General features: G+C 38.0%; 1 protein-coding gene across 3 annotated transcripts in view; it reads left to right on the forward strand.

Moving 5' to 3' along the window:
• Window positions 1–27,521, forward strand: part of ltn1 (listerin E3 ubiquitin protein ligase 1) — a 42,203-nt gene that overhangs the window by 11,202 nt on the left and 3,480 nt on the right. The window contains exons 23-31 of one of the 3 annotated variants that reach the window (XM_043250161.1): window positions 163–400; window positions 1,689–1,769; window positions 2,531–2,717; window positions 2,948–3,119; window positions 3,590–3,810; window positions 3,927–4,121; window positions 4,895–5,062; window positions 5,569–5,658; window positions 5,736–6,302. In XM_043250161.1, coding sequence (XP_043106096.1) covers window positions 163–400; window positions 1,689–1,769; window positions 2,531–2,717; window positions 2,948–3,119; window positions 3,590–3,810; window positions 3,927–4,121; window positions 4,895–5,062; window positions 5,569–5,631 — 1,325 coding nt within the window. In that variant the 3' untranslated portion in view covers window positions 5,632–5,658; window positions 5,736–6,302. Of the gene's footprint in view, window positions 1–162; window positions 401–1,688; window positions 1,770–2,530; window positions 2,718–2,947; window positions 3,120–3,589; window positions 3,811–3,926; window positions 4,122–4,894; window positions 5,063–5,568; window positions 6,303–27,521 lie in introns of those variants that run through there. The other 2 variants (XM_043250160.1, XM_043250159.1) reach the window with 2 other exon arrangements.

Genomic DNA, 27,521 nt, shown 5'->3' on the forward strand with positions numbered 1-27,521 from the left:
ACTTATTCATCATATGTTTGCCCAATAGGCATCGTGACTCATCCCTAGTGTTAACCTAGAAATCATTTTTATATTACTGGTATGTTTTATAACGTTGACGTTTAATGGAAACATGATGTCTTGTGGTTAACAGACTACTGAAATGTCAAACTTTTGTCTCAGTGGAATTTACAGAGCCAGATGACCCTTTGTTCCCCCTGCCGGCATTGAGGGCAGTGGGGGAGGCTCTTACCTACATCCCTGTGGAGCTGCTCACACAGAATAAACTCCCTCCTCGGTTTGTAGCCGACCAGAGGAGCAGTCTGCCAGAGCCCCTCCAGACCCTGCTGAATACCCTCTCACCCCTGCTGCTCTTCAAAGCCCGGCCGTTACAGCTCGCGGTCTACCACATCCTACACAAGTACAGACTCAATTGCTTTCTTTGAATCTTACTTCACTCTAACTCCACACAGTAGATATTTAAGTGGGTCATATAATGGAAAACCTTTGTTTTGACGAAATAGTTACCCAAAAAAAATACATTTTCTGAAATTTTTGCATTACATCACTTGCATCCTCTGCAGTGAATGGGTGCCGTCAGAATGAGAGTCTAAACAGCTGACAAAAACATCACAATAATCCACACAACTCCAGTCCATCATTTAAGGGTTAAGAAGTGAAAGGCTGCCTGCTTGGAATACATCCACCATTTAGGTACTTTAATTTAAAGACAAAATTGCTGTCCGTCATCCACAATAACACTTCCTGCAGTGAAAAAATATGTCCATTATTGTCATCTTGCATCAAAATCCAGTAATATTTAGTATTTCGTTCTAAAGTATTTACTGTTTTACACTTTTTCCATGTAAATGTGGCTTGATCGGAGCATATTTCTCTCCTGATTTAGACAAGATGACTTTTTCACTGGAAAAAACAATATTACGTATAAAGTTTGCACTAGTTATGGACTATTATTATGCTTTTACCAGCTGTTTACACTGAATACTCTGATCATATGTGAGAACATTTCCCAAAGTTTAGCATAATGTAGATATGCTCTACTAAATGCCCTTTTTACATTGATCAGCAAATTAACATATGAACAACGTTTTTAAGGTACAGTAGCAAAAACAACCTTTTTAATACCAAGGAGTCAGTGAAAGGGCAGAAAACTGTCATATTAAACTAACTTACACCTGTTTGTGGTGCAGGGAAACTTGTTTAACATTATAATTGGACTTGTGGGGAAAAATAAAATGCAAAGCGTAGAATAGCGCATTAAGAAGTCAGCATGTGTCTTACCACCTAGACATTATCTTTGTTTTCTACCTGTTCTGCAGCGTCTGCAGAAACGCTATAATGGACTTTCCTGTAAGTTGCTTTGGTGGGAAAGTATCTGTCTAGAACATAATTGTAAATGTAATTGAAATGAATACTCCAAGGGACGGCCGGTTTTTGCATAGCCTTAAGGTCATATTGTACGGAAGAAGTTTAATCCACAATGCGCTCCGCTTTGGGTTTAATTAAATATGCTTCATTGAGAGCACAAGCCTCTGGGAGAGAGACAGTTTTATATTCCGCGGGGTTAGCTGAGATCTCCTCTGTGCTGTTGCTTTAGTGCGATGTCCATTACGAGCCTTTGAATGAGCTTCAGCGCTGACGTGGAACCGTCTCAGGAGGAATGTGAGTGATGTGTTCATGTCTTACAGGGTGATGCCTTCGTTGCCAGAGAGTGACAGTGAGAGTGTCAGCACTAAATCTGATGACGAAGATGGAGAAGAACCGTGCTTGTGAGACACACACACACACACACACACGGGCACTTACAAGTCTTTGGACTTTAACGCTTCCATTAGATTCCATTTGGTTAGATTTTTTTTCACGTCCATCCATCTTTGTTTGTGTTTGTATATTTAGACATTTATTTGTTGTTGTATTGTATAAAATAACTAAAGTAATGGAATAAACGTTATCTAAGTAAGTGCAGGGGGGGAAATTGTATACACTTATTTATAAGTGACTTTTGCAAATGTCACTGTCATCTTTTCATTTGTTAAACAGTTTTTCGTGTTTTTATATTTATTTAATATCCATAATTTCATAATTTTTTTATATTTACAGTTTAACTTGCTTAAATATCCACTTAAAATATTGTATCATTTAAAATATCAGTTTAATGTTTATTATGTAATATTTATTTTAAAACAAACAAACATGGACTTGTCATGTAAATTACTTTTTGATTATTGTTTTGCTTTAATTACTTTGTTGTATGCTGTCTTATAATTTTACCAGCTGTTTCTGATGGCATGCATTTAGCCTAAAGGGTCCGTTGTTTAAATATTGTATTATTTAATCTTATTTAATTTATTATTATTCTTTTTCCTTTTTTAGATTTTATATAAAATGTCAGTGTAAAATATGGTATTATTTAAAATATCTAATATATATTTGCATTATTGTTGTTATTATATCATTTATTTATTCATTTCTGGTGTCACCTTACAAATTTTATTGTATCTAGATGACTTATTGCTTGCACTTCCTGTAGGTCTCCTCCAGCAGCATTGATGAGCATCCTTTCTGCCACAGAAGAGCTCTTGGAGAATATTCTAGGTGGCATGCAAGTGGGTGAGTTTGCAGTGGTGCAACCCCTCAGCATGGAGCACTGCTTCATTCTGGGATATCTTCTGGCCTGGAAACTTCTCTTCACCTTCTTCAAGGCTTCTTCATCTCATGTAAGTAAAAAAACATAATGCCCTAGAAAGCTGTCAATCATTGTTTCATTCTTTTTGATAGACTTATAAAAGAGAGATTTTGGGGGTTAAATGTATCCATCTCATTGTGACAGAAAATATTGAGTAATAATGCTTTCGTCTCCAGAACTGTTTATGATTTTGAGCGAATGTAAAAAAGGCCACAGCATTCAACACAGTAATGCAAGCACGTTGTTTTTTTTGTTTTTCAGCTGCGAGCTCAGTACTCTCTACATTTGAAGAAGACTCGTTCTCTTCATAAACTCTTGCTCCACCTGTTCCGCCTGATGCCAGAGAACCCATCATTGCCTGGACAGCCAGCAGAACCCTCAAACAAAGAACCCAAAACCTTCTTCACTGAGAGCTTGTCTCTCTCTCCACAGAGTATGTTGCAGATTATTTTTAATTGTGATTCTCAAGTGGTATCACCACAGGAATCACACTCGACCCATTTTTTTTATTGTACAAAAAATGTTAGTAATTTTAAAGGGATAGTTCACCGAAAAATTTAAACATTACCACATATATGAAGTGCATACATTGTTTACAAAATTGATACTCTCCAAAATGGCACCAGGGTGATGTGGTGAAGACAAGTTGTTGAATAAAGTTGTTATTTGCATCCAAAGAAAAATAAAGGACAGGTTTATAACGACACAAGGGGAGTAATTAATGACAGAATTTTCATTTTTGGTGTACTATCCCTTTAATAAATGCGTACGGAAATTCATCACAGTCACCTGTGACCTGATCAAAACAAATCTGTGGCTCATCAGTTGACAACCAGTGATTTGTAACGTTTATGCATTTCTCTTATAAGAGATCATCTCATTGCATTTGTTTGTGTTTCCTAGAAACTGAAGGTTTGCAGTTTGAGGTTCCCCATCTGGCCTGCTCTGTGTACTATGGTGCGTTGAAGGACTTGCCTGCAATGGTGCGTCTGTGGTGGAACAGCCAAGAGAAACGTGTCTTCAGCACGGTGGATAAATTCACCAGCAAGTACGTCAGCAGCGTTTTGTCTGCGCAGGAGATCGCCTCCGTTCAGTCCAGCACCCAGACTTTTGAGAACATGACGGTGAGCTGTGGTGGAAAGTTTAAGTCAAAGAAAGTGCTCTGTGTTTTAGTGGCTTAATGCATTGTAATGGAATGTGGTTTTTTTTTTTTTTTCTCTTTTCTCTCCCCTCCCCCCAGGTGAAAGCACGGTCTGCCGCGCGGGAAGTGATCGCGACTTACTCTGTCGACGATATCTTCATAGAGCTGGTGATTCAGCTGCCTCAGAATTATCCGCTCAGCTCTATCTCGGTGGAAAGTGGGCGGAGAGTGGGCGTGGCTGTTCAGCAGTGGCGCAATTGGATGCTTCAGCTCAGCACGTACCTTACGCATCAGGTGCAGGAAGTAGAAATTTTCTCAGCCTAGAGGTCCTTGCACACCGAGTCTAAAGTTTTCATATGTATTTTTTGTATTCATCTTTTATTTTTTTTTATTCATCCCAATTTACTTTAAGAAAAAACATTAGTTAATTAAGAAAACTATGCACTACTATTTACAGTATCAAATTAAAATAACTTTTTAAAAACATTTTTAAATACATATTTTAAAAATGTATCGCTGTGATTGGTAAAACTGCATTTTCAGCGTTAATGCAATTTTTATTTTCATAATGGCTGAAATAAGTTTTTAAAAAAAATAATCTTGACTATTTTTCTAAATATTTTTGCATCATGCAAAGTTATATTTTCAGTTTCAGAGAAACTAAATATAACGTATTTGAACACTTAAGCCGCATATAAAAACACATTTTATTAATGGTAATAGATGCAAGAGCTTTCAAAAAAAAACTTTTTTCTCCATTGCTGCTTTAACCAAAGTCACTTTTAGTGGATTTAGAATAATAATAGTGTAATTAGGGTAATTTGAGATATGAAATGTGATCTCTGTTGTTAAAAAGTGCTACTGGCTTTCTGGGTTACATAATAAGTGTTATTCATACTTTTTGAGACTGGTGTTAATGTTTTCCCATCTGTTTTATGTCGAAAACGGAGCAGTTGGGCTGGTTTAATAAAGTAACAGTTAAATGCCCTGAGTGATTTGTGTTTTGTAACACGAACGGCTGAAAATGGCCAGTCTAATTTAGATGATGTTTTTTTCGCGTTTGGTAGAATGGCAGTATTCTCGAAGGTCTGTCGCTGTGGAAGAACAATGTTGACAAGCGTTTTGAGGGGGTGGAGGACTGTATGATCTGCTTCTCTGTCATTCACGGATCCAATTACTCGCTGCCAAAGAAAGCCTGCCGTACCTGCAAAAAGAAGTTCCACTCTGCCTGTCTGGTGAGTGCCACATACAAAATCTTTTGCTCTTCCATCATAGTTATTTTTAGATGAAGTTTTTTTTGAGAGTAGAATGTGTGCTTTTGAGCTTTCATGTGTTATTTTACAAATTTACATCACTATCTGTAATATCTGCAGTTTAAAATTAGCATGACACCCATTTTAGTATTTTTGTAAAACAGGACGGTATTTAATGGTATTCAGAAAGCGAATGAGCTCAGTTTTATTTCATTTTTAATGTTATTGTTTTTTTTTTTTTGGTAGTATGACCGCTATCCCTTTCAAATCATACGTTTAAAATCCTATAGAAGGCCACCGGTGCATTTTGAAAATTGAAATTGAAGATTTTTATCATTTCCCACCTGCAGTGAAGTTCTCAATCTGTCACCATTTATTACTCCGATTCTACCGAAATTTCAGAATCAGCAAAATGTGCAACCTTGAATGATTTCGAACGCTTGTCGTTCCTCACTGACCGCTTGTTTCCGTTTCTTTTTATTTCACAGTATAAATGGTTCACATCCAGCAACAAATCCACATGTCCTCTGTGCCGAGAGACTTTCTTCTAAGCTCTGTCTCCATGGACACAATAACAGGTGAATGACGTCCTCGGCAAACAGCTGACTCGGAAAGAAATGTTCTGTTCATTTGTTTGTACATGCGATTTTTGCAGTGCTGCAAATTACCGTGGCCTTTTAGTTTCTGATTCTGAAGATGCACCCAACAACACCCGTCACAAACGACAAAATGAACAAACGGTAGGAATTCCAGAAAACAAAGTACCCAGACTGGATTGAGGACAGCTTGACAGGACCATGAACAAGCTTGCACGTTCATGGCCTTAAAGGAATAGTTCACCAAAAATCAACATTCTGTCATTATTTGCACCTACGCATGTCATTCCAAACCTGTTTCATGTTATTATTATTTTTATTTTTTCGATGGAACACAGAATTTTGAAGGACATTGACACTTGCCAAGCCCAAAAAAGTCAGTATAAATAAAAAAAAAAGTATAGTACAATACTTAGGTTGTTCTTTTTTTAAACAAAAATGTAGATGCATACCAGTTTAGGATGTCATGAGTAAATAATCACAAAATGTTTTTTTGTGTGTGTGTGTGTGTGTGTGTGTGTATACTATTTCTTTCATTTTTGTTTTAACGTGGCAAAATGGTTCATCGCACATCATGTTACATAAATGCCCTATTCACAAATAAATCCAACTATTCATAGTTTCTACTGATGTGGAATATAATGTATTTTTCTCCGGTAAATGTGGGGCTGTATGGATGACCTGTATAGAAATAATGGGCCGAGTTTTGGCTTTTAACCTCAGCTTGATTATATTTCGTGTAATGACACATAATGCTCTCTGCAGCAGGAATATCTGTTTGCTTTGATCTTTAGTTGTCATGGATTGTGTAACAAGACGCAATCTCTGGTCCTGAAATCCAGATGTTTATCATACTTTCAGCTTCACTGTTTATCATGCGTCATTTTACATAATCTGCTTCTGTCAATCAGATTGACAGTTTGTCACACTATCTGTGCGTTTCTGTCTGTTTCTCAGAGTCACGGTAGCTTATCTGTTGAAGCTGCAAGGTAAGCTGCAGTTTGCATTTACGCAGGGGAAGGCATGCATTGAAAAATAATTTCGGAGGCAAAAAGAGGTTGGTGATCAAAGCGCATCTAAATCCATCTGTTGCTCGGCTATTAATATTTAATAGACATTCCTATTGAAGAGCAGCATGTATTGCATGATGCAGAACACTACCTGGAACAAATATGAACAAAACCATGTGTCTCCTCCAGCCATGTTTAAATTTTAAACTTGTTCATGTTATTGAAGCCTATGTAAGTAGTGAGACGGGGAAAGCCTTTGATCTTCTATCCCATATGGCTGTGGGTTTCCCCCTACACAACCAGTGTGACCAAGTGGTTTACACGTTATGTTGTCACTCTACCTCACATTTATGGAGATGGGTTTATTAGCCAAAAAATGCTTAATACATGTGTATTGCAATGTAATTACACAGTTATTACACATCAATATAATTTAGAAAAATACTAGCACCTCGTGTGTATATCCATGTGTATAATAAAATAAGCATTTGCTTGTATTTCTCGAATGCAAAGCTTGCACTCGCTCCTATCAGTCATCCTCATTCTGTATTGTTGTCTGTATCTGTTGCCCTATACAGCGTGACTGAGGCTTATCTCCTGAGAGGATGGAGCAGAGGTCCCCCAAAACCAGAAAGAAAAGATCATTTTCTGTTGCATGCAGAGGAAGCTAATGCTTCTGTGTGAAGAGAGGAAGGATTTAGAGCTCTTGGGGAGATTTAGCCGCCTTATCTATGATAAAAATCAATAGCGGTAAAGACTACAATGAGCACCGGGGAGACGGGATTGTCGGAAGGCTCAGGATATATTACTACAGGAAACGCGTACGTTTTCGTCCCTTTTCTGTGCTAATAGGGCTGCCTTAATAGTTAACGACGTGTCGGAGAGGAGAAAAGGAAGGAATGAGAGGAAAAAGAGAAAAGGTCAACTTTCTAGATTTCGCAGGGAAAGTTTTGCAGAGTTCACACGTATAATGAGCACTGTCACAACAACCTCCCCTGATTTCCTTTCGCAAAAGCCTTTTATCGGATTTATTATGCCCAGGATGCCAATAGCAATTTCAGTGTTACTGTAAATTGCTAACCCCGTAGCCGCTAGTTCTTGGAAGCAGGACCAATTAGACGGCGGCTGCTGGCGCCAAAATGGCAGTGGTTCTCAGGTCTCAGGTCTCTCTCGCTGCCGTTTTGAGCCATTTATTGTTGTAATGGAGGCTTTGTTTTCATTACACGCTTGTTTGGAAGTCATTAGGTAATTAAACATGACACATGTATTCGCTGGAGTGCTCTGAGCCGATGCGGTGTTTTACAACCTCCATGTCTTAAAAACTGGTCCATCATTGTATATAAGCCTCAAGTATTGAACTCACGGCTGATATTTCCACAAAGCAGCTGTTTGGTAGATTTATGTGAACCACTAGGTGGCAGCATTGGATGCTGTCAGCGTATGTTTGACGTGGGATTTGATGCTTTTTAAAATCCATTTTCAGAGATGTTTTATTCAATTCGCTCGGTGTCAAGAGAGGGTTATTGCTCTTAAAAAGTATCAAACCAAAGCTATCAGAAAAACGTACTGTTCTGTATTCTCAGTGCAAAATGAGGACAGATGGATGGATGGAATTACGTAATAGAAGGATGGATGTAGGTCGTTATTGATGGATTGTTGGATTGCTGGTAAACGATAGATAGATAGATAGATAGATAGATAGAGAGTAGCGGGAATAAAATAAAAGTAACATGCTTAAGACCTTTTATATTGTAATGCTTTATAATGTTCTTTTAATGTAGCATTGTGCATCAACAAGCTGACTTTGTTAAAGCTGCGAGCTGTCTGTCTTCCAGCAAACTCTTATAATCTTAATGCAATCAGTGTTCTTCCTGCCATTTCAGAATGTGTGTGTGTGTGTGTGTGTGTGTGTGTGTGTGTGTTACAAAAAGCGTAGGCAGGGCCAGAGCCGCATGTTCAATTTTCAGCATAATGCTGCTGCGAGAACTAGTGTGCGGGGCCTAGTTAATATTCAGTCCATCCTGACCCATTTGAGGACTGCTGGTACTTCCAGAGTTGTCACGCCTCAGTTCAGTGCTGTAGGCTTCTTTTCAGCTCTCTAAATAGCAGCATGTCACTGCTGCTCTGCCAGCACAATGAAACCAGGCCAGCTCTCCTCCGCCTTCTTTCCACTTTCATTATTACCATTAAAGTAGCCAATTTGCATGGCCAGTGGTTTGGCTGACCCCTAGTGGAGACGGACTCCGCTGTTCTGGCTTTAATTTTTTTTTTTTTGTGCGTCTAGTTCTACACTTGGCTATATTAGGAAATGCCCTTGCTTGACGAGGAGGTCACTTCTCTACTCTCACATTTTTTTTTCTTTCTGCCCACTGGCAGAAGAAGAATGAGGATTTATCCAATCTCATCTTGGAGTTTGGCTATTGAATGGACAGAAATTAGCCAGTTGGAAAACAGTCACTTTGCCCTGAATTCACTTTTCCTTTCCTTCTCTTGCATAACAAAAAGAAATCATGGTTTAGCAGATCAGTATGTTATTTGTGTGTATGTACGCATGTGTGTATGTGTATATACATATATACATACACATGGTATGTCTTTCATTATTAAGATGTTTACAGTAGTCAGAATGATTAGACCAAAATAATGTGAAATAAGTGCTTGACTAAACTGATAAAGCAAGTGGCATTTTGAATGTTTCAGCTAGATATGGCAGGGGTCATAGTGGGATCAAGTATAAACTCCTACAAAATTAAAGTTTAAAAGGTGTAATTATGAGTTCTACAAAGACCTGAATGCTTTTTGTAAGTCAGAGTCTCATAATTGCTATAATTCCGGCATGTCTTTAAGTCACTTTTTGTTCAAAATATACATTTTAAGCCTTGCCATATGACTCATCTTATCTCAAATCTTCTGGCTTGTTGAAGTGTGGTGTATGTTTAAATGATCAGAAGATCAATTTTTCTTGCTGAATGGTAGAAATGCGAAAAAGCCCCACCATAGAATTCAACTGAAAGGCGCTAATGCCTTCTATATCAAAGACAGTTAGGCTTTTTTGAGTAAACAAACATCTGGAAGCCAAAAAGAAAACTCCAACAAGTGCATAATATGGTATGGGGTCTGAATACATTAGCAGCATAGAAATACTGCATCTCGAGCACTTTGAAAAAGTCATATAAAATGTTTATTTTAATTAATAAACATTTCTTTTGTAAACAATTTGGTATAATTGTAGTAAGTTAGTTGTTAAGCTTAATTATTGGGTAGGGATGTAGAATATTGTAATGCATAGTATGTGCTTGAAAATTATTACATTTCTTCAGGTATAATTGCAACGTTGTATATGGCTTGCTGTTTTACCAGAAACAGATGAACTTGGTAACGTTTTATTGTTTTGGTTGTTGTACGTAATAGTGCTAGTAAAATAAACTGCTGCATTGCCAATTGACAAATGATTGAGCATCGATTCTGAGATTTCCTGAATGAATCATGATTCTTTCTTGAGTTGATTCAGAGTTTTGAACTGCAGATGGCACTGCATGCTTATAGAAACTGCCGTACCGTGTTTCCAAACGCTTACACACACTTAATCCTAAAATAATCAGTCATTCTAAGCTGAGGTGAAAGTAAATGACTCATTTGAATGCACAAGCACCCTTCGGCACTCTTCTTCATGAGCGTTTGATGGGTGTGAATAAAAACCAGATTAGAGCGCCATCTGCCATTAAAATTTAAGCACAGAATCTATTCCAGAGAGAACTGCAATGCATTTAGAAGATCTCGGAATCAGTCCGCGAATCGATTCTGCATCGATTTATCGTCACAGCCCTAGTAAATATAGCAGGAGTGCCATAAAAAGTTACTGCCCATTTGCATCTGAAATTATCGTACCATCTACACTAAAACCTAACTGATCTTAGCCACGTTTCCATTACAGATTTGCTCAAAACTTTGGCAATATTTTAGAAATGTCAATAAAAAAGTAAGAGAAATGACAGTGTTTCCATTAACCAATGCTATGCGACTAAAACATAACCTTTTGCCTCTTTTGGATGTTAATTCAGAGAAGGCTTTAAAGGAGTAGCACAGAGAATCACTACAGAAACGTGCATGCCGTGGCTGGAATAAACACAAACATCAATAAGACTGGCCGTATCAGAGCTGGACGTGTGCAGTGTAAACTGCCTAAGCATTAATAGCAGGGAGAGCCCTTTATACTCCAGAGTGAAGCATATTAATTTTTACATACACCATGTGACCTGTAAATGAGAAAACCTTGTTTCCGTTGCAGGTATGCAAAGTATGCCTTTTTCGAACTGCCCGAAAAACCACCTCATTTGAGCATGTAAACCTTTCTGCGATATATGGGAGTTTTTGCAAAGTTGAAGGATATTGGAAACAAAAGCTATTTGGTGAAGCATCCGTGCCATTTTAACTTCCTCGTACAGGTCTTTGAGCTCGCAATTGTAGCGTTGTACCGGGTGGGCTAGCGTGCATGTTTACCACATCAGAAAAGCCATTTAAATTGAGCTGGGTTTTGTGATTCAAACTTCACAAAACATGTCAAATAAGATTGCTAAAGGGACTGTGTTAGCATAATTCTTGAATAAAGGGGCAGATTTTGTTTTATTTACAATATATATCAGAAGTATAAAAGTTGTTGGTGTTTAACTGCCACCTAGTGCTGAATTGTATGTGTATAGGTATGTTTCTGGAGATTTGCCAAAATGTAGGTAAAAGCGCATTTTCCCAGCGAGCCTGGTTGAGTTTAACGTCGAGCTCAATTGTGTCTTCCAAACCCCCTTAGCTGTGATAATGCACTCCGTGTCTCATTGCTTTATTAGAGTTGTCTTTAAATTCTGCGTGCATTCTGCCAACCTCACCCCTCATCGCAGACGTCTTTGTCAGCACATGCAGCTTGTCTCCTTTCTTCTGATTGGAGGGCGGGAGGAAGCGGAGTGGAGAGGCTGTGATATGTACCCAGATGGCTTCTCGCTGTGGCTGTAGGCCGACTCCCATGCGCCACACTCTTTAATCTCCCTCAGCTGTGAAGCCGGGATATCTAAATTAGAGAGGAGAGGAGAGCGGAGCTGCCATTCTCCATGCTTCAGGTTGTTTATTTGCCGTGACTGGGTTGCAGAGGTAGAACAAATGGAGAGCCCAGGGAGAGGCTTAGGACTGCGACTCAGCTAAGAGCCTTTTAAGAGAGGGGCCATTAATGCCAGTCCTCCGCTACACGGGCCGCCACGTGAAGGAACCGCCAGCCACGGGCGGGAGGGGAGAGGCTGGAACAATGCATCCGAGGCAAATACGCCGCTACTTACCCTAGCGGATTTGTAAACAGGGAACCAACTCCAGATTGTCTGCACTCCCCTAAATCGAAACTCTATTCATTACGAGCGAAACCTCTCGCAGCTCGCCGTTCAGCGGGTGAGGACGACCTCTGCCCGCATCATTCGTTGTTCGCGCAGAGCGAGGCTGTTGTTTACGGAAAGCGTAGTCTGTTTACGGGAGTATGCTAATGAGGTCATAGCCTCTAGGTCTTGAGATCAGAGAGGCTCAGCGTGGAGCAGGAGCCCGAGGCGGCCGCCTCACGGGGAGCTGAAGGGAGAGAGTGTCTTACATGACAGTAATGCTGAAAACAATTTTTATAAGGCCCTGTTTATGGCATGCTCGGTGGCAGAAAGGCTGTTTGCTGTCGAGACGGCTGAAATACTTATGACATGCTACAATCAAAATCACACTGCTGCGGCGAAGGGATGCTTTATTCGGAAATGAGAATTATTAGGGTAATCGTAATCGAAGGAACTTTGTTTTTGTTCTATACCATTAAGCAAATCCTAATTGCCAATTACCTTGATTTATAATCTAAAATGCTCCTCAAGAGTTCATTTAATGGTGCATTGGTAATTGAAGATGGTAATTGCTTTCTTAAAAAAAGAATGAGGTGTCGTTTTGGTGCGTTTTTGTTGGTGTTAAGCGTCCAGAAATAGGTAGATGCTGTGTTTTGGATGCATTTAGTTGAGAAGATCCTTTTGATTAAGATAGCATGTTGTTATCATCCAGGAATAGAGCATTCTAATGTTTATCAGAATTAGAAAAAAAAGTTGTTTTATGAGCTATTCACTGAATGGTTCTTTAGGGACTGCTGGAGGGGAAAAATCTCATTTGAAACCCTTAGTGTCAAGGCTCTGGGGTGGCAGGTTCGACTTAATATTAAGACCAAATACAATGCTAATTACATCTCACACAGAATAATTATTAGAGTAAACTGAATTGCCAGACTCAACCAACTTTTCCAGGAAGATCTTTGCACTTCAGGTTAATCCTTTGTAATTCTATTGGTATCATTAAACGAGAGAGAAAAAAAAGAACAACAAAATGTCATCTACTACTGAAGTTTGAGGTTGGTTTCATTTTTCTGTATATATACGTCTCTCTTCAAGGGTAGAACTAGTAGGGGATAAATGTAATAAGGCTTTGCAGTTTTTACGACTTGAAAGTGGATGTCTCACTTATAGATTCTAACAAGGTCACAGTTGTCAACAAGTGGCAAGGCCGTAGAGTGATATACTGTGGCCTGAAGCAAACAACATTTCTCATCATCCTATTGGAATGCTTAGTGTACGAGCAGCCCAGGAAATCTGGACGCCCATCGCTGGGTCGGGATCCAAGGTGCTCCGAGCTCTGTCACAGGCCAACTCATTCTACTGATATATGACTGGCTCAAAAACAACCTTCAAGCTGTAAGATATCTAACAATTTCACTCTTTTAAAGTCTTTATGCCTCTTTTCATCCCTTAAAAAAAGAATAAAAGATAACTTTTTCTGGTTCTGGATTCTGAATCTGAGCAGATACGCTAGTAGCGTTGCTAGTAGTGTTGTAAGAGCCGTGATTTATATGTACAAGTTGTTGCACATAAATTAATTTTATAATGCATTTAAAGCACATTTTATTTAAAATGTTATATAATATAATATGAGTATATATAAATAACATGTTTCCAGCAAGTGAATAGTGGCAATAAATGAACATAAAACCAGTCTTAAGTCACACAGGTATAATTGTAGCTATAGCCAAAAATGCTTGATGGATTTTTCTTTTATGCCAAAAAGTATAAGGAAAAAATTATAAGAAAATATCATGTTTCATGAAGATATTATGTCATTTCCATACTATAAAACCTTTTTTTGATTAGCAATATGCAATGCTATAGGCAACTTCAAAGGTGATTTCTCTCAATATTAATTTTTATTTTGCATCCTCAGATTCCAGATTTAGATTAATAGTTGTATCTTGGCCAAATATTGTCCTATACTAGCAAACTATACTAATCAACATTTGAAGTGCATCAAAAGTTGTCCTAAAACTTATTTCCAAAATGTGTTTAATGAACTTTTTTAAATTAATTAATTATTTTTAATTTTAATTAATTAATTAATTAATTTTTCACGGTTGACTACTATATACATCAATGGAAAGTGCATTTATTCAGAAAATGAAATGACTTATGACTAAGGGTTTTTGTGGTCCAGTCAGAATCACATATATATATATATATATATATATATATATATATATATATATATATATATATATATATATATATATATAATTTAATTTAAAATTGGAACAGTATGTGATGTAATCTTTCTGATTTTAGTATTAGTTAAAGTTATGCAATTATTAAAAAGTCCATGCAGGACCTGCATACTTAGGCACACACCTGAAGTGTCAACAGTTGTTTCTTTGCCCGGGTACATCCCTCTCCCCAGGTCCTAATTAGTTTTAACGAAAAGCCATTATGCCATGGCAGCATGGACACACCTGCAGGTGGTTGGAATCGCACACTAATTGAAAAACAGTAATTAAAACCCCAGGTAGCTGGCCTCGGCATTCACCAAGAAAGCCATAGTGAGACAAAAAGTTCTGTGGTTGGCATGAGTGTCACAAGATGCTTCATGAAAGAGAAACCTGTCCATAAAAGCCTCACTTTTACAGCCAGCCCGATATTGCTTTGTGTAATCGCCCCCAGCTCAGCAAACCCGGCTGTTTTCAGAGAAAAGGATCAGACGGAGGACGAAGTGGTAACTTCGAGATTGATAGGAGCCAGACAGGCACAGGTCTCAACCGAATGAGAAAGTGTCAGTCAGCCTGTTTATTGGTGGTCATTATTGAAAGAGGAGTCACTCTTCTGCATTGATTTACAGTTGACACCGGCAAATCAGCTCTAGTCGCTTCCAGTATAGCGGGGCATCAGCTGCTATTTGAATTCATGGCTTCGGAGCTAATGTTTCACATCTCTCGTGGCTGAGTTTGGCCCGTTTGATCGCAGCAAGTTCATTGTGCCGTCTGCGGTTGTGCGACGTCAATGGTAGACACACACACGGCTGTGCTGTCAAGCGTCTAAAGTCTATAAACCTGAGGGACCGGGCCTTAAATTCACAGCCCATATGGTGTGAACGAAGTAAATAATTTGCTCATTCGAGTGAAAAAGTATCACCGGAGCAATCTGTTGTTATGAAAGTGTAAGCACGGGGTTGAACAGGTAACACCGTCGCCTTTCAAAACTGTTTGGCGCTGTTGAACAAAACATGATTGGCTTATTCCACAAATGACACCAGATTGCTAAAGCCAGAGTGGGAACTGAAACAATGAACAACAAACTGTAAAGTGCTGATTGCTTCTCTCCAAATCTTTTAATGGTGGCCAGACCAATCCCGGCCAATTGAAATCTGCTGCTATGACTCTAAAAGAGACAGCTGTGTTCCAAATATCGTTTTAACATGCTACTAGTACCGTTTCAGCAGTAGGTAGCTAGTTTACGACTTAATTAGCATGCTCTGCTAATTAAATGGAAAGTTCACACAAAATGTTTAAATGCGGGTGCATGTTTACGTGCCGAAAAATGCCTCAACTCCTGATGCTCTCTAAAACGGTGCCTGAGGGTGACGCTGAGGAGTAAAGTTAAAGTTGAGTAAAGTAATTGTTTTTGTTTTCTTCGCGTACAAAGGTATTCTCGAAACTTCGTAAAATTATGAACTCGAACACTGATACTATTTTTAACATCTTTACTGCTTTTCTGTGCCTTGCTGTTGGAGGGTCAGAAAGCTTAATTTGTGTTGAACACAGAACTTGGGTGAACTATCCCTTTAATACTACATTTGCTGAAATATGCAGTACTCAACAGCATAATTCTGTTGTGTTCAAAACTACATAGTCTGAGTATTTTTGTGCGAGTTAAAAAGCAATTGCTTTGTGAACATTACAAAATGTGTTCTGTGTAGTATGAACGTAATCCGGACGTATTGCTCTTCTGTGGCCTGATGGTATAATAAAGTTTCCATAAGCATGTACTTTGCACGCTTTATCCTACATATGTTCTATATTCTCTGGTAGTACATTGTCTGTCAGATGCTTGTTAAAATTTAGCCTGAAAAAGTAGGTCATCTGGGTACTTTACCTACTGATTATCCACATCCGTGAGACATTTAATATTTCTTTATTTATATTTCTAATCTGCAATATTGCCGCCACTAACAAAGTCTGCAGTCACTTTCTTATGCAGTATTTTATTTCAATTTTCGAAATTCCTCACATTCATTAGGATGGGGTGCAGTAACTTTTCTGTGGCGCAAGGCGGGTGATTGACTGGACGCACTTTTTTTTTTTTTTTTTACATACTGTTTTTTGCCTATATTAGTTAAGTAGGCATATTCAGATGCAGCCTTCATAATTAGCGTATTCCTCAATGCAGTGTGTTCAACTTGACCTTATATTTCCTGCGTGATGGATGAATCACTATTGTACAAGTTTCTATCCTCCTTTCTCAATGCCTGATCAAAAACAGCACGCTATTAGGATATCTTGGCCTAACTAATTAAAAGTTTCTTTTAAACAGACCTGGTATTCTAAGCTAATTAAATGAAGGGAAAGTTTATTTGACAATTTAGATTTGAAAATATGCCCTTACATGTTGTATGATTAAAAATAAATACACTAGTTACTTATTTCTTATCAAGAAGTGAACCAATAAAAGTATACAGCATGTAAAACTTATTTATAAGGCAAAATGTAACTTTTTTTTTTTTTTTTTTTTAATGAATATTTTGATGCCAATAATAAAAGTTGTGTCAGGGGAGCAACTTTTAATCTTTTATTTTTGGCACATTTTGCAGTAGCAACTAATTTATTTTTGTAGCAAAACATGTCCAGTATATTTGTCCTGCCCCCGTGGTGATCTCATTTATCTTTGAGTGAAAGATGTTTTTAATAAAAGCCCAACCGTTTTCCTCAGCTCTCCTGCACCATTTGAGTTCCAGAGTCCCCCGTTCTATGAAGCTCTCCGAGCAATAATGCTAGCGTTGACAGGTGATTTACGGAGACTGTTTCCAGAAAGCGGGATTAAGTAAGGACACATATTCAGCTGCCGGACACAGATAGCAGCCGCCGCTGTGTTTATGGATTCTGCTTAAGCAGTGGCTCAGGAATAGTCAGAGGCTCTCAGCTTCACAAGTGCACAAACACAGCACTGAAGTGTAAGCCTTCATGTCCTGCTGTGTTACACAGAAATAAAAGGTCTCTGTGCGCCACAGATTACAGAATTTAGAACGAGCCGGGAAGTGTTATGGATAGGGATGAGAGAAGCAAGGTCTTTAACGGTTCTGGGACCAATTCAGATTCCTCTTAACAACTCTAGTTTGTTAACGATTGCATTAATGACTCTTTCAGAACTTTTGAGAAGGAAAAATACGGAACGGACACTGAAAATATCAAAACCTCTGACCGTAATGGACTATTTAGTTTTTTACCTAATGTGACTCATAACAATCGTGTTGTGTAATTTGATTCATACAGGTTGTTTCAGCATCATTTAATAACATCATGATCAGCATTTCCCCTAGGGTTCGTTGTATTGTACATAATTTATCTGACTTCATATTTAATGGTTAAATTATAAATATATAAGTAAAAATAAATTTTATTAATCATAAAGCGTGTCTAAATAATTAAAATCATTAAACAATTTAAGATCAATGTATTACAAGTTCGAAAAAAAATTAAATGTTTTATTTTTCTGCAGAAACAGAAACAAAAATCTTTTTCAAAACCTTGTCTTGGTACTAATCTTGGTACAGATTTCTCAATCTAGTTCAACATTTCAATAATTCAATAATATGCAAACGACACTGGAGGTCAAAATTGGTTATTAATTACATTACATTATTATGTACAACAATAATATCTCATCGTTCTTATAATAATAATAATTTTAACTATCCTCACAAACTGCTTACTGTGTAAAAAAAGGTTAATTGTGATATTGAATATTATTAATTATAAGTGATTCATAATATCATACAATAAATGTTATAGAATATTTTAGATATTTAATTACATATTTTAAATAAATAATCATTACAATCATTATTATATTTTATAAACATTTATTATTGTTTATTCATTCTTACTTTACCAAAATGGTTCATTTTGATTTTTTTTTTTTTTTTTTTAAATGATCTCATTTCTTAGTTTCATTTTTCTCTCCAGAGCTCACAAGTAGAATCACTTTACTATCATTTCACATCGACACAAACCATCAAAGGTCTTCATTTCTGATTTTCTGCGATGGCAGCGTTTGAACCTCTGCTTCAGCTCTTGTTTCAGGTCAATGACGTTTGATTATTTGACTACACGTTGAAGAAGAATCGAGTCTGGAGATTGTTGGCTGGCAGGTGGTCTCTTGACTAAGGATCTTAACTACTTTGATTGTTCCATATGCCAGTTGGTACTTGTGCCTGTACCCAGAACAGTCATACTAATTTGGCTCAGAATTTGGAGTGGGTAATGGTACGACCCTCTTGGGGCGACTGCGTCTGCGCATGTGCAGACCGGCACCTGCTACGATTCCCGCCGAGTATTATTCTCCCAACACGTGCAGATGTGATTAACCATATTATAACGAATCCGCAACCTTATCCATGACAAACTAGGCCATTCAGATAGCATTTTCCAAGCGGTTGATGTCTTAAGGCAGTCGGAACAAAGTTGGAATGCACACAAGGTTAAACCACAAGTGCCCTGAACCTTCGCTTAAACATTTTACAAAAGCTATCCTTTTTTTGGAGGTCTGAAGGACTGGGAAGTCAAACAGAAAGACATTGGCTAGAAGGAGCAAACGGCCTAGTTCTCTGTGGTTCTGTCACCCGAGCAGTAAATGTGGACCCCGCTCCGCCTGGGGGGCCTTTAGCCGTATCTGCGTCGGCATGGACCAGGGTGGCCACGCTTCTCCCCTTAGCCGCTGTGGAAAATGCACATTTTAATTGAGTCCCTGCTGAGTCTCGGGAAAGATATTCAGACTCTCTTGCTTTAACAGATGGTGCACTATTTTTACCCCCACCTGCTGTTGCACTCGGTGGGGAGAAAGGCTGCAGCTTAATGGTCTCCCATGGGCTTCCTTTCCCTGACACGCTCCGTGGCAGGTTTGAGCACACCTGGAGGGAGAGGCTTCAGTAGCAACACAGTCCGCTCAGTAACCCAGAAAAGAGAACATGAATCACAGAGTGTGCTTTAATTGTTGGAGAAAATTGTCGACAGTCAGCGGAAGACCTGGTTATTGTACTTGTCGTGGCGGTGAAGGCCGCGGTGGTGAAGTCAGACCCGCTCGGCTCGCCAATCCGGATCAGAACAGGGACAGGGTTGAGAACAGACTTTGTGAAAGCTGAGCGGTGCATGTTCGGAACTTCTTTGACAGCTTAGCTGCGACAGTTGGATTAGATTTTTAGACTTTCTCCTGATTTCGAACTCATTTGACTCCTTCTTAAGCTTTTTAAAGTGATGATTATGTAAGAAAAGTCTAATGCTGCTTCCATCAGCTTTCATCAGATTTTTACCCATTTGTAGGTTATTTTTCATATCTGCCTCTTCTTGCTTTGTAAGGAAGCTCTTAAAATATGAGTTCTGCTTGAAGGCCAAAAAAATGACAAAAGTGGTATTTTTGTGATTCATTTCTTTTCATTGGCACTGCATGCACAAGCAGAGTTTAAGTGAAGCGCTGTGTGACTGTAAGAGCAGGTTCACGTGACTCTACACAGAGCTACTTTTTAAATATTTCTTTAAACTGGCTGTGAAAAATAATAGAAACCTGGTCATTATAAAATCTAATATAAAACTTTTTTTGGTGCTTCATTATCATCAGTACTGAAAAATGTTGCGTTAATTGATTTATTATGTGTCTTTTTTTACTTTTAATATTCATCAAGGATGCATTAAACTGATCAAAAGTGACAATAAATAGATTAGCATTTTAGAATAATTTCTGAAGGATCACGTTACACTGAAGGCTGGAGAAATGCTGAAAATTCAGCTTTGCATCACAAAAATAAAGTACATTTTAGAATGTATTTAAAGTAGGTTATTACTTTTTTTACTTTAAAGTCATAATTACAGTTATATATAAAACGTGATCAAATACCTCCAGGGCTGCGGGTACTGATAAAGGCTGTGTGTATTGCATTTCCGGATATTTATAAGCGGCTAGCAATTCTCCTCTTAGATCCTTTTATTATTATATGAGCCTCATTTATATTGTCCTAATTTCTCTAATAACTTCGCTGGCAAGCATTAGGATCTGTAAATTATGTCGCAGCAGCAGGCCCTAAACGATCACCATTTAAACTTTTTATTATTGCGATGTGTTTACAGAAAAGGCATCTCCATCTCCAGTCCTTTTTAGTGTTATAAGGTATGAGCAACAGATGAGAAGATTGGTGACATTCATTTTTTTTCAATCATTGCAAGACATCCAAGAGCCCAATTTTGTCTCAAGCTCTGGGCGGATCAATACATCGCATCAAGAACGTCCATCAGCATTCAGGAAGTTCGGTGGCACTTGAAATTAATAAAGCCGTGGCAATAAATCAGCGACATGGGGGTGATGGGAACGCGATGTTGAAAGATGATGAATTCAAGCTTGGCGACGGAGACCATCAGCATAACAATCAAACTGTAAAAGATCCAGGGCTTTGCAATTATGAACTTTGCAGTTGCTCCTGTGACTCTCAGAAAACTACCGTCGGATGATATTTGATGGGGCACTTTAGGGAAAAGGATTTAGAGTTTGATTAGTTCAGATGTAATGAAACTGAATTGGTTAGTCCATGAAGAGTTTTGTGCGCCGACTCTCAGATTGACTTGTTACACTCCAGCCTCATAGGCTTTACCTGCAAAACCAAATTATCAAGGTTAAACAAGGGCTGTTTACAGATTATCTGATGTCTGGGACCTCTACACATGATCTTAATGGAACATCTTCTATAAATATTTACAAAGGCCATCGGGAGGCTATTACCGAAGAATTACTTTCGCATGACTTCAGTGCCCTTTGAAAATCCCTCTTGATATGGATCTGAATAGTTAGCAGGCCGTGAAAAGTAATGGACATTTGTTGGTCAGTGCACGTTAGCGTGACGACATGATTGATTTGTGTCGGCCTGGCCTCCGCTGGTTGATGCCATAACTGCTCTTTTATGCTGGCAAACCCATATAAATCACCTATATTTTATTTTAGCACTGAACAAAGATTCTTCCGGGGCTGCAAATGCCAGCCAAACGACTGCCATTGAGATGAATGGGAATGCTAATGGATGGCTTTCTCCAGGTATTATAGGCCTCTTTGGATTGATGTGGGCAGCCAAGCGTTTTTTAAAAGTTTCCAGATGACCACTTCCACGGGAGATCTTTTATTCTCCGCTCCTGCTCCAAATGCATCATTCGGAGAATCATCCTGGCTTCCCGTTCTCCTGGACAGGCTTCATACTTCACGCAACACAACAGACGTCAATGGCGAATTATTTTAACTAAGCAGCCAAATCGTTTGCATTCCAGGCCTCATGTCGAGCGGTGCGCTCTTCAGTCAATAAAACTTAATATCGGAGACATTTCCTTCAATCTCATCTCTCCTCCTCTTCCTCCACCTTCCTCCCTTTGTTGAATGGATCACACAGTCATTAATCAGCCAGTATCAACAGAAGCTCAGTGAAGTTTGCTGAGGCTAAATTTGGGCCATCCATCACCCCGCTGGGTTGTCTCATAATAAAAGGCTGCATACATTTTTCTTGTGTTCAGTGTGGCAGGCCCTGATAGGATCTCTTTGTAGAGTTTGGTCCACCCCTGATTCATTAGCTTGCAGAGTGGTAGCGACAGAATAAACGCCTGCTTGGATGTAGATGCTATCGGAGTGTGATAGATACCCCTGCCTCTGAAATTAGGCAGGTGGACACAGAGAATTTAGAACGGAGCGGATCTCAATTGTGTGCCACTCATTCTAATTCAGATAACTGTTCCAGACGTTTGAGAAAGAGGGAAATATGACAAAACCTACAAAAGACCTAGATTTAGAACATGTAGTGCAACATTATCGTTTCTCCATTGAATCTATGGTGTAGATGGGATGCAACATTTTGGTGTCTCTATACAATCTACTATAAAGATGTGACACAACATCAAGATGTCTCTTTAGAATCTGCTTTATAGATGTACTACAACACTGTTGTTTTTCGTTTAAGAATCTGCTTTATAGATGCAATGCTGGATTATAGTTTCTCTATAGAATCTAATGCATGGATATGGCGCAGAATTTTTGATTTAAAGTGTGCATGCATATTGCATAGTTTTAAAGCGAGAATGTCATACCTTCACCAGCCTTTCTCTAAGTAATTTTCAAGATGTGATCAATCCGTGTATTACCGAATAAAGGAAAATGTTTGATTGAAAAGAGCCTTTCAGACCATAGATGGCAGTAACTTACCACAAGCCTGTGCTGACCTGCAAAAAAGGAGACATTCCCTAATGGTTTGTGCAAAAGAGCTATGTTATGTCAAATTAGTCGCTTATTTCTTCTAAAATTGCAGTCCCTACCCACCACGCATTGCACTGAGGATTCAAAGAGCCGTCATTTAGTGCTACAAGCAATGTAATTACATGCAAGAGGGAAAAGGGTCTTTCCACTTCCAAATGACTTGATTCGAGCAGAATATGATGATGGTAACCTGAAAATAGTATGCACATTTTCAGTGACCCCTTGACTCTTAAGAAGTTTGAATTTCAATATATGTGTATATATATATATATATATATATGTATATATACAGTGGCAAGAAAAAGTATGTGAACCTTTTGGAATTTCATGGTTTTCTGAATAAATTTGTCATAAAATTTTATCTGATCTTCATCTAATTCATTGGTATTGACAAACACAATGTGTCTAAAAATAATAACACAAAAAATTCCGATCTTTCTTGTCTTTATTGAACACAATCATTCAACATTCAAAATGGCAGTGGAAAAAGTAAGTGAAACCTTGAGTTAATGACCTCAAAACATCTAATTGGAGCTAATTGGTTTTAGCACACCTGGAGTCTTGTGTTTGGAGGTGTGGACTACAGCTACTTTGACTGATAAAAACCCCTCAAACCTTTGGAGTTTGCTCTGCACAAGAAGAACATGATTATGTGAGCCATGCCTCGCCAAAAAGAGCTTTCAGAGGACCTACGATCAAGAATTGTTGATTTACATGAAGCTGGCAAGGGTTACAAAGTTATTTCAAAGACTTTAGAAATTCACCAGTCTACAGTTAGGCAAACAATCTACAAATGGAGACAATTTGGGACTGTTGCTACTCTACCTACAAGTGGGCGCCCCGTCAAAATGACACCAAGAGCACAACGAACACTCATCAATGAGGTAAAGAAACAACCCTGAATGACAGCCAAAGATTTGCAGGCCTCACTGGAACTTGCTAACATATCTGTTCATGAGTCTACAATATGTAAAACACTGAACAAGCAGGGTATCCACGGCAGGACACCGCTGCTTACTAAAAAGAACATTGCTGCACGCCTTAAGTTTGCAAAAGAGCACATTGACACTCCACAGCGGTATTGGCAAAATGTTTTGTGGACTGATGAAACTAAGATTGAACTATTTGGAAAAAACACACAGCACTACATCTGGCGTAGAAAGGGCACGGCATATCGTCATGAAAACATCATCCCAACTGTAAAGTATGGTGGAGGAAGCATCATGATTTGGGCCTGCTTTGCTGCATCAGGGCCTGGCCAGCTTGCAATCATTGAGGGGAAGATGAATTCCCAAGTATATCAGACAATTCTTCAGGATAATGTGAGAATGTCTGTACATCAGCTGAAACTGTGATGCAACAGGACAACGACCCAAAACACCGGAGCAAGTCCACAACAGAATGGCTTCAGAAAAACAAAATCGGCCTTTTGGAGTGGCCAAGTCAGAGCCCAGACCTCAACCTCAATAGAGATGCTATGGATTGACTTGAAGAGGGCCATATAAGAATATGACAGAGCTAAAGCATTCTGCCAGGAAGAATGGCCTAAAATTCCTCCTCAGCGATGTGCAGGTATCCACAGCTACATATATATAATGTTGAATGATTGTGTTCAATAAAGACAAGAAAGATCTGAATTTTTTGTGTTATTATTTTTAGACACATTGTGTTTGTCAATACCAATGAATTAGATGAAGATCAGATAAAATTTTATGACAGATTTATTCAGAAAACCATGAAATTCCAAAAGGTTCACATATTTTTCTTGCCACTGTATATATGTGTGTATATATGTATATGTGTATATATATGTGTGTATATATGTATATGTATATATATGTGTGTATATATGTATATATATATATGTGTGTGTATATATGTATATATATATATGTGTGTGTATGTATGTATGTATATATATATATATATATATATATATATATATATATATATATATATATACACATCACTGAACTACCAAAATAGTTTTTATTTTTTTACTCTTACAAATCAATGTTTAATAATAATATATAATTTATTTAATAATAATAATAATAATAATAAAAAGTACAATGTAAAAACATGTATGTACATAATAAGTGCATTGTATCAATCATAGCTAAGGCCACCTAATATAAAGTGGGACCACATATATTTGACACAACAAATAGACAATTATTCAAAGTAAGAAATAAATGTGTTACTTATCTTTAGGGTTAATTCCATGCGCTACTGTAGCAAATAGGAAAAAAAAATGACACTAGGCTAAACTAACACATGGTGGTCTCAAATGAACTAACATGCTCTTTACGCAAAGCCATTAGTCCCCAATGAGGAAGCAGCAAGCGCATGATAAATTAGGAAGAGCTTGAGAATAGTTTAAATATAGAGATGAGGGGATGGAAGTTCTTCATCTTGTTGACACCACGAATAAAAAATGGAAAATCAAGAGGGTGGATCGATCAAACCGTGTGCTTGTGTAATTCTAGCTACCTTTTCATCAGTTCACGGCTGGGTTTGGAATGGAATGCTAGTTAACTAGTCAAATACTGCTCAGTATGCATTTGGAATCTGTAAATGTTTTGCTGTTATTAACTTTTCTTCACATGACTTGTATAAGTATTTTTTTAATAATATTTAGCTTTTTTTATGTTAAATTGACTTTTTTATTTAAATGTAATTTTTTTAAATTAAAAAACTTAAGTCTTGTGGTAACACTTTGAATAGTTAACACTTGTTACCTATTAACCACGACTTTTCCCTCAATAAATTCTTAATTTGCTGCTTAATAGTGAGGTAGTTGTTAAATTTAGGTATTGGGTATGATTAGGGATGTAGAATAAGTTCATGTAGAATAAGGCATTAATATGTGCTTAATTAGCAGTAATACATGGCTAGTATTCTAGTAATATGCATGCTAATAAGCAACTAATAGGTGTAAATGTAAACTAAAGCACTACTTGTATTTCGAATTACATTGCATTGTGGAATATATTGTGCAGTGTTTCGTATACTTCATGTTTTACAAAAAACTAGGTTATCTAAGGTAAATGCATACTATGTGCTCTGGAAAAAGTTATGTTGGTATGCTGTTCTGAACATAACCAATGTCTGTAGCTTGATTAGTCATGCTGGAAATGGAAAGTATAGAGTGCAACAGTCAGCTTCTGAAAGTAAAAATCCATTAATTTTCTCCATAGGGGAACTGATTTTTAACAATAAGTTATAAACCTTCAAAGGCAGATATTCTGGAGCTATGAGGTTGTTAATTGATTGTATATGCATTTGTTCAAGCCATTAGTCTATATTATTTCACCTAATTCTCATGGTAATTGTGTTTAACAATGCAGTGGTGAAAAACTATACCCATAAATCTGCAAAGAAACTGCACCAAAAGCAAACGAACTGCACCAAAAGAACTCTGGATTGTCCATATGTGTATCTCAGTTTTAATTTCTTTAATGATTATTATTATTATGATTATTAACATTTCACGTTGGTCTGAATGAAAATGCAAATTAATTTTGGCCACTAGGTGTCACTTTTGGAACTTTAAAAGCTCACAAACACCACTTCAAATGAAATCAATCAATCACCTCAGAGTTTTTGAACAAATAAGCTAAAAATAAATGCATATTATAAGACAATGACAGTGTTTTTTGACCTCGCATGCATGTCAGTCAGTCAGTTTGGGATCAAAATATGAACCTTTAATGAAGATTCCCCACTAATGTACATTATAACTGAGCACATTGCATTTGCAGAATACAGTATTCTATGCAGGATTCTCTCTCTCTGCAATTTAGTGCATCATGCTTAGTACATACTTCAAATTTGCATAATTTCCACAGTATCCACTTATTGTACAAACTGTACAAGTAGTCTGCTGTTTTGGAACATGGTTTACCAACATTGAAGTGGTAAAACATAAGTGGCTTGAAAGAAAAAGCCAGAAAACAAGTCAAAGGATAATGTGTGCTGGGAAGGACGGCCAAAATGAGGCATTTCACATTTTTCCCTTGGGAGGGCAATGACTTCCCAAACGTGTGTCGAGGTTTTCTGGCACGCTCGCGTGATTTGCAGTGCAATGACAGAGAACCGAATTCTAAAAAAGTAAAGGATGAACGAACACGAAAGGCTACGTGACATGACGGACTGGTTTCTATTTGGCATATAGCACAGTTCGACCAGCGATTCTCCTCCAACAGCAACTGTTTACCAAAGAACAAAGTGACTTTGCTTGTTACCCTTAGGCGAAAAACTAGTTAGATCGATGTCGAATCAACTGCAGTTATTGGCGTATTATCAATGTGAATAAAACGGGCAGAATGGATGTTGAGATTGCTTTCGATTGAACACCGGTGGTAGGGAAGGTTAACAAGGATTAAAGCACCTCCGTGGTAATTCGATTGAATAAACCCCTGCATGCTAAACCAGCGAGACAGGGAGAGTCTCCATCTCGCATCTTGAAAATGGCAGCACAAGACAGTTGAGAGAGTTTTGCGCTGAAGGTCACGTCTGGGTTGGGAGTGTCCTACCGAGAGCGGGCTGACACACCTCGGCCTCTGCCAATACTTCCAGCAGGGGGTCTTGTTTCAGGAAGTGATATTCGTCAGGTAAAGGTGTGAGGTGATAAGAAAGGGTGACAAGCCGCCCATATTCATACAGATACCATCTGCTCAAGTCTGACACACCATACATAAAAATGTAAAATAAGACACCGGCTCCCTAGACAAGCCCAAGGTGAATGAGGCAGACATACGCTCGATGGAGTTGAACTGTTTTAATATTAATAGTTACATCTCTTACGTCCTTTGGAGGGTAATGACTGTAACTCTGCCAAAATGGCGTCAGTCAGATGAGGGAATAAGGAGAGGGTTATGTAAATGAACTCTTTGCAACCACAAATGGCTCTAGGGGACTATATTTATGGAATGGAAAGAATTTTTGATTTTTCCAAACCTGTTTATGTTTTACT

Source organism: Puntigrus tetrazona, chromosome 10 (assembly GCF_018831695.1).
Source record: "Puntigrus tetrazona isolate hp1 chromosome 10, ASM1883169v1, whole genome shotgun sequence".
In the NCBI taxonomy this organism is placed as follows: Eukaryota; Metazoa; Chordata; class Actinopteri; order Cypriniformes; family Cyprinidae; genus Puntigrus; species Puntigrus tetrazona.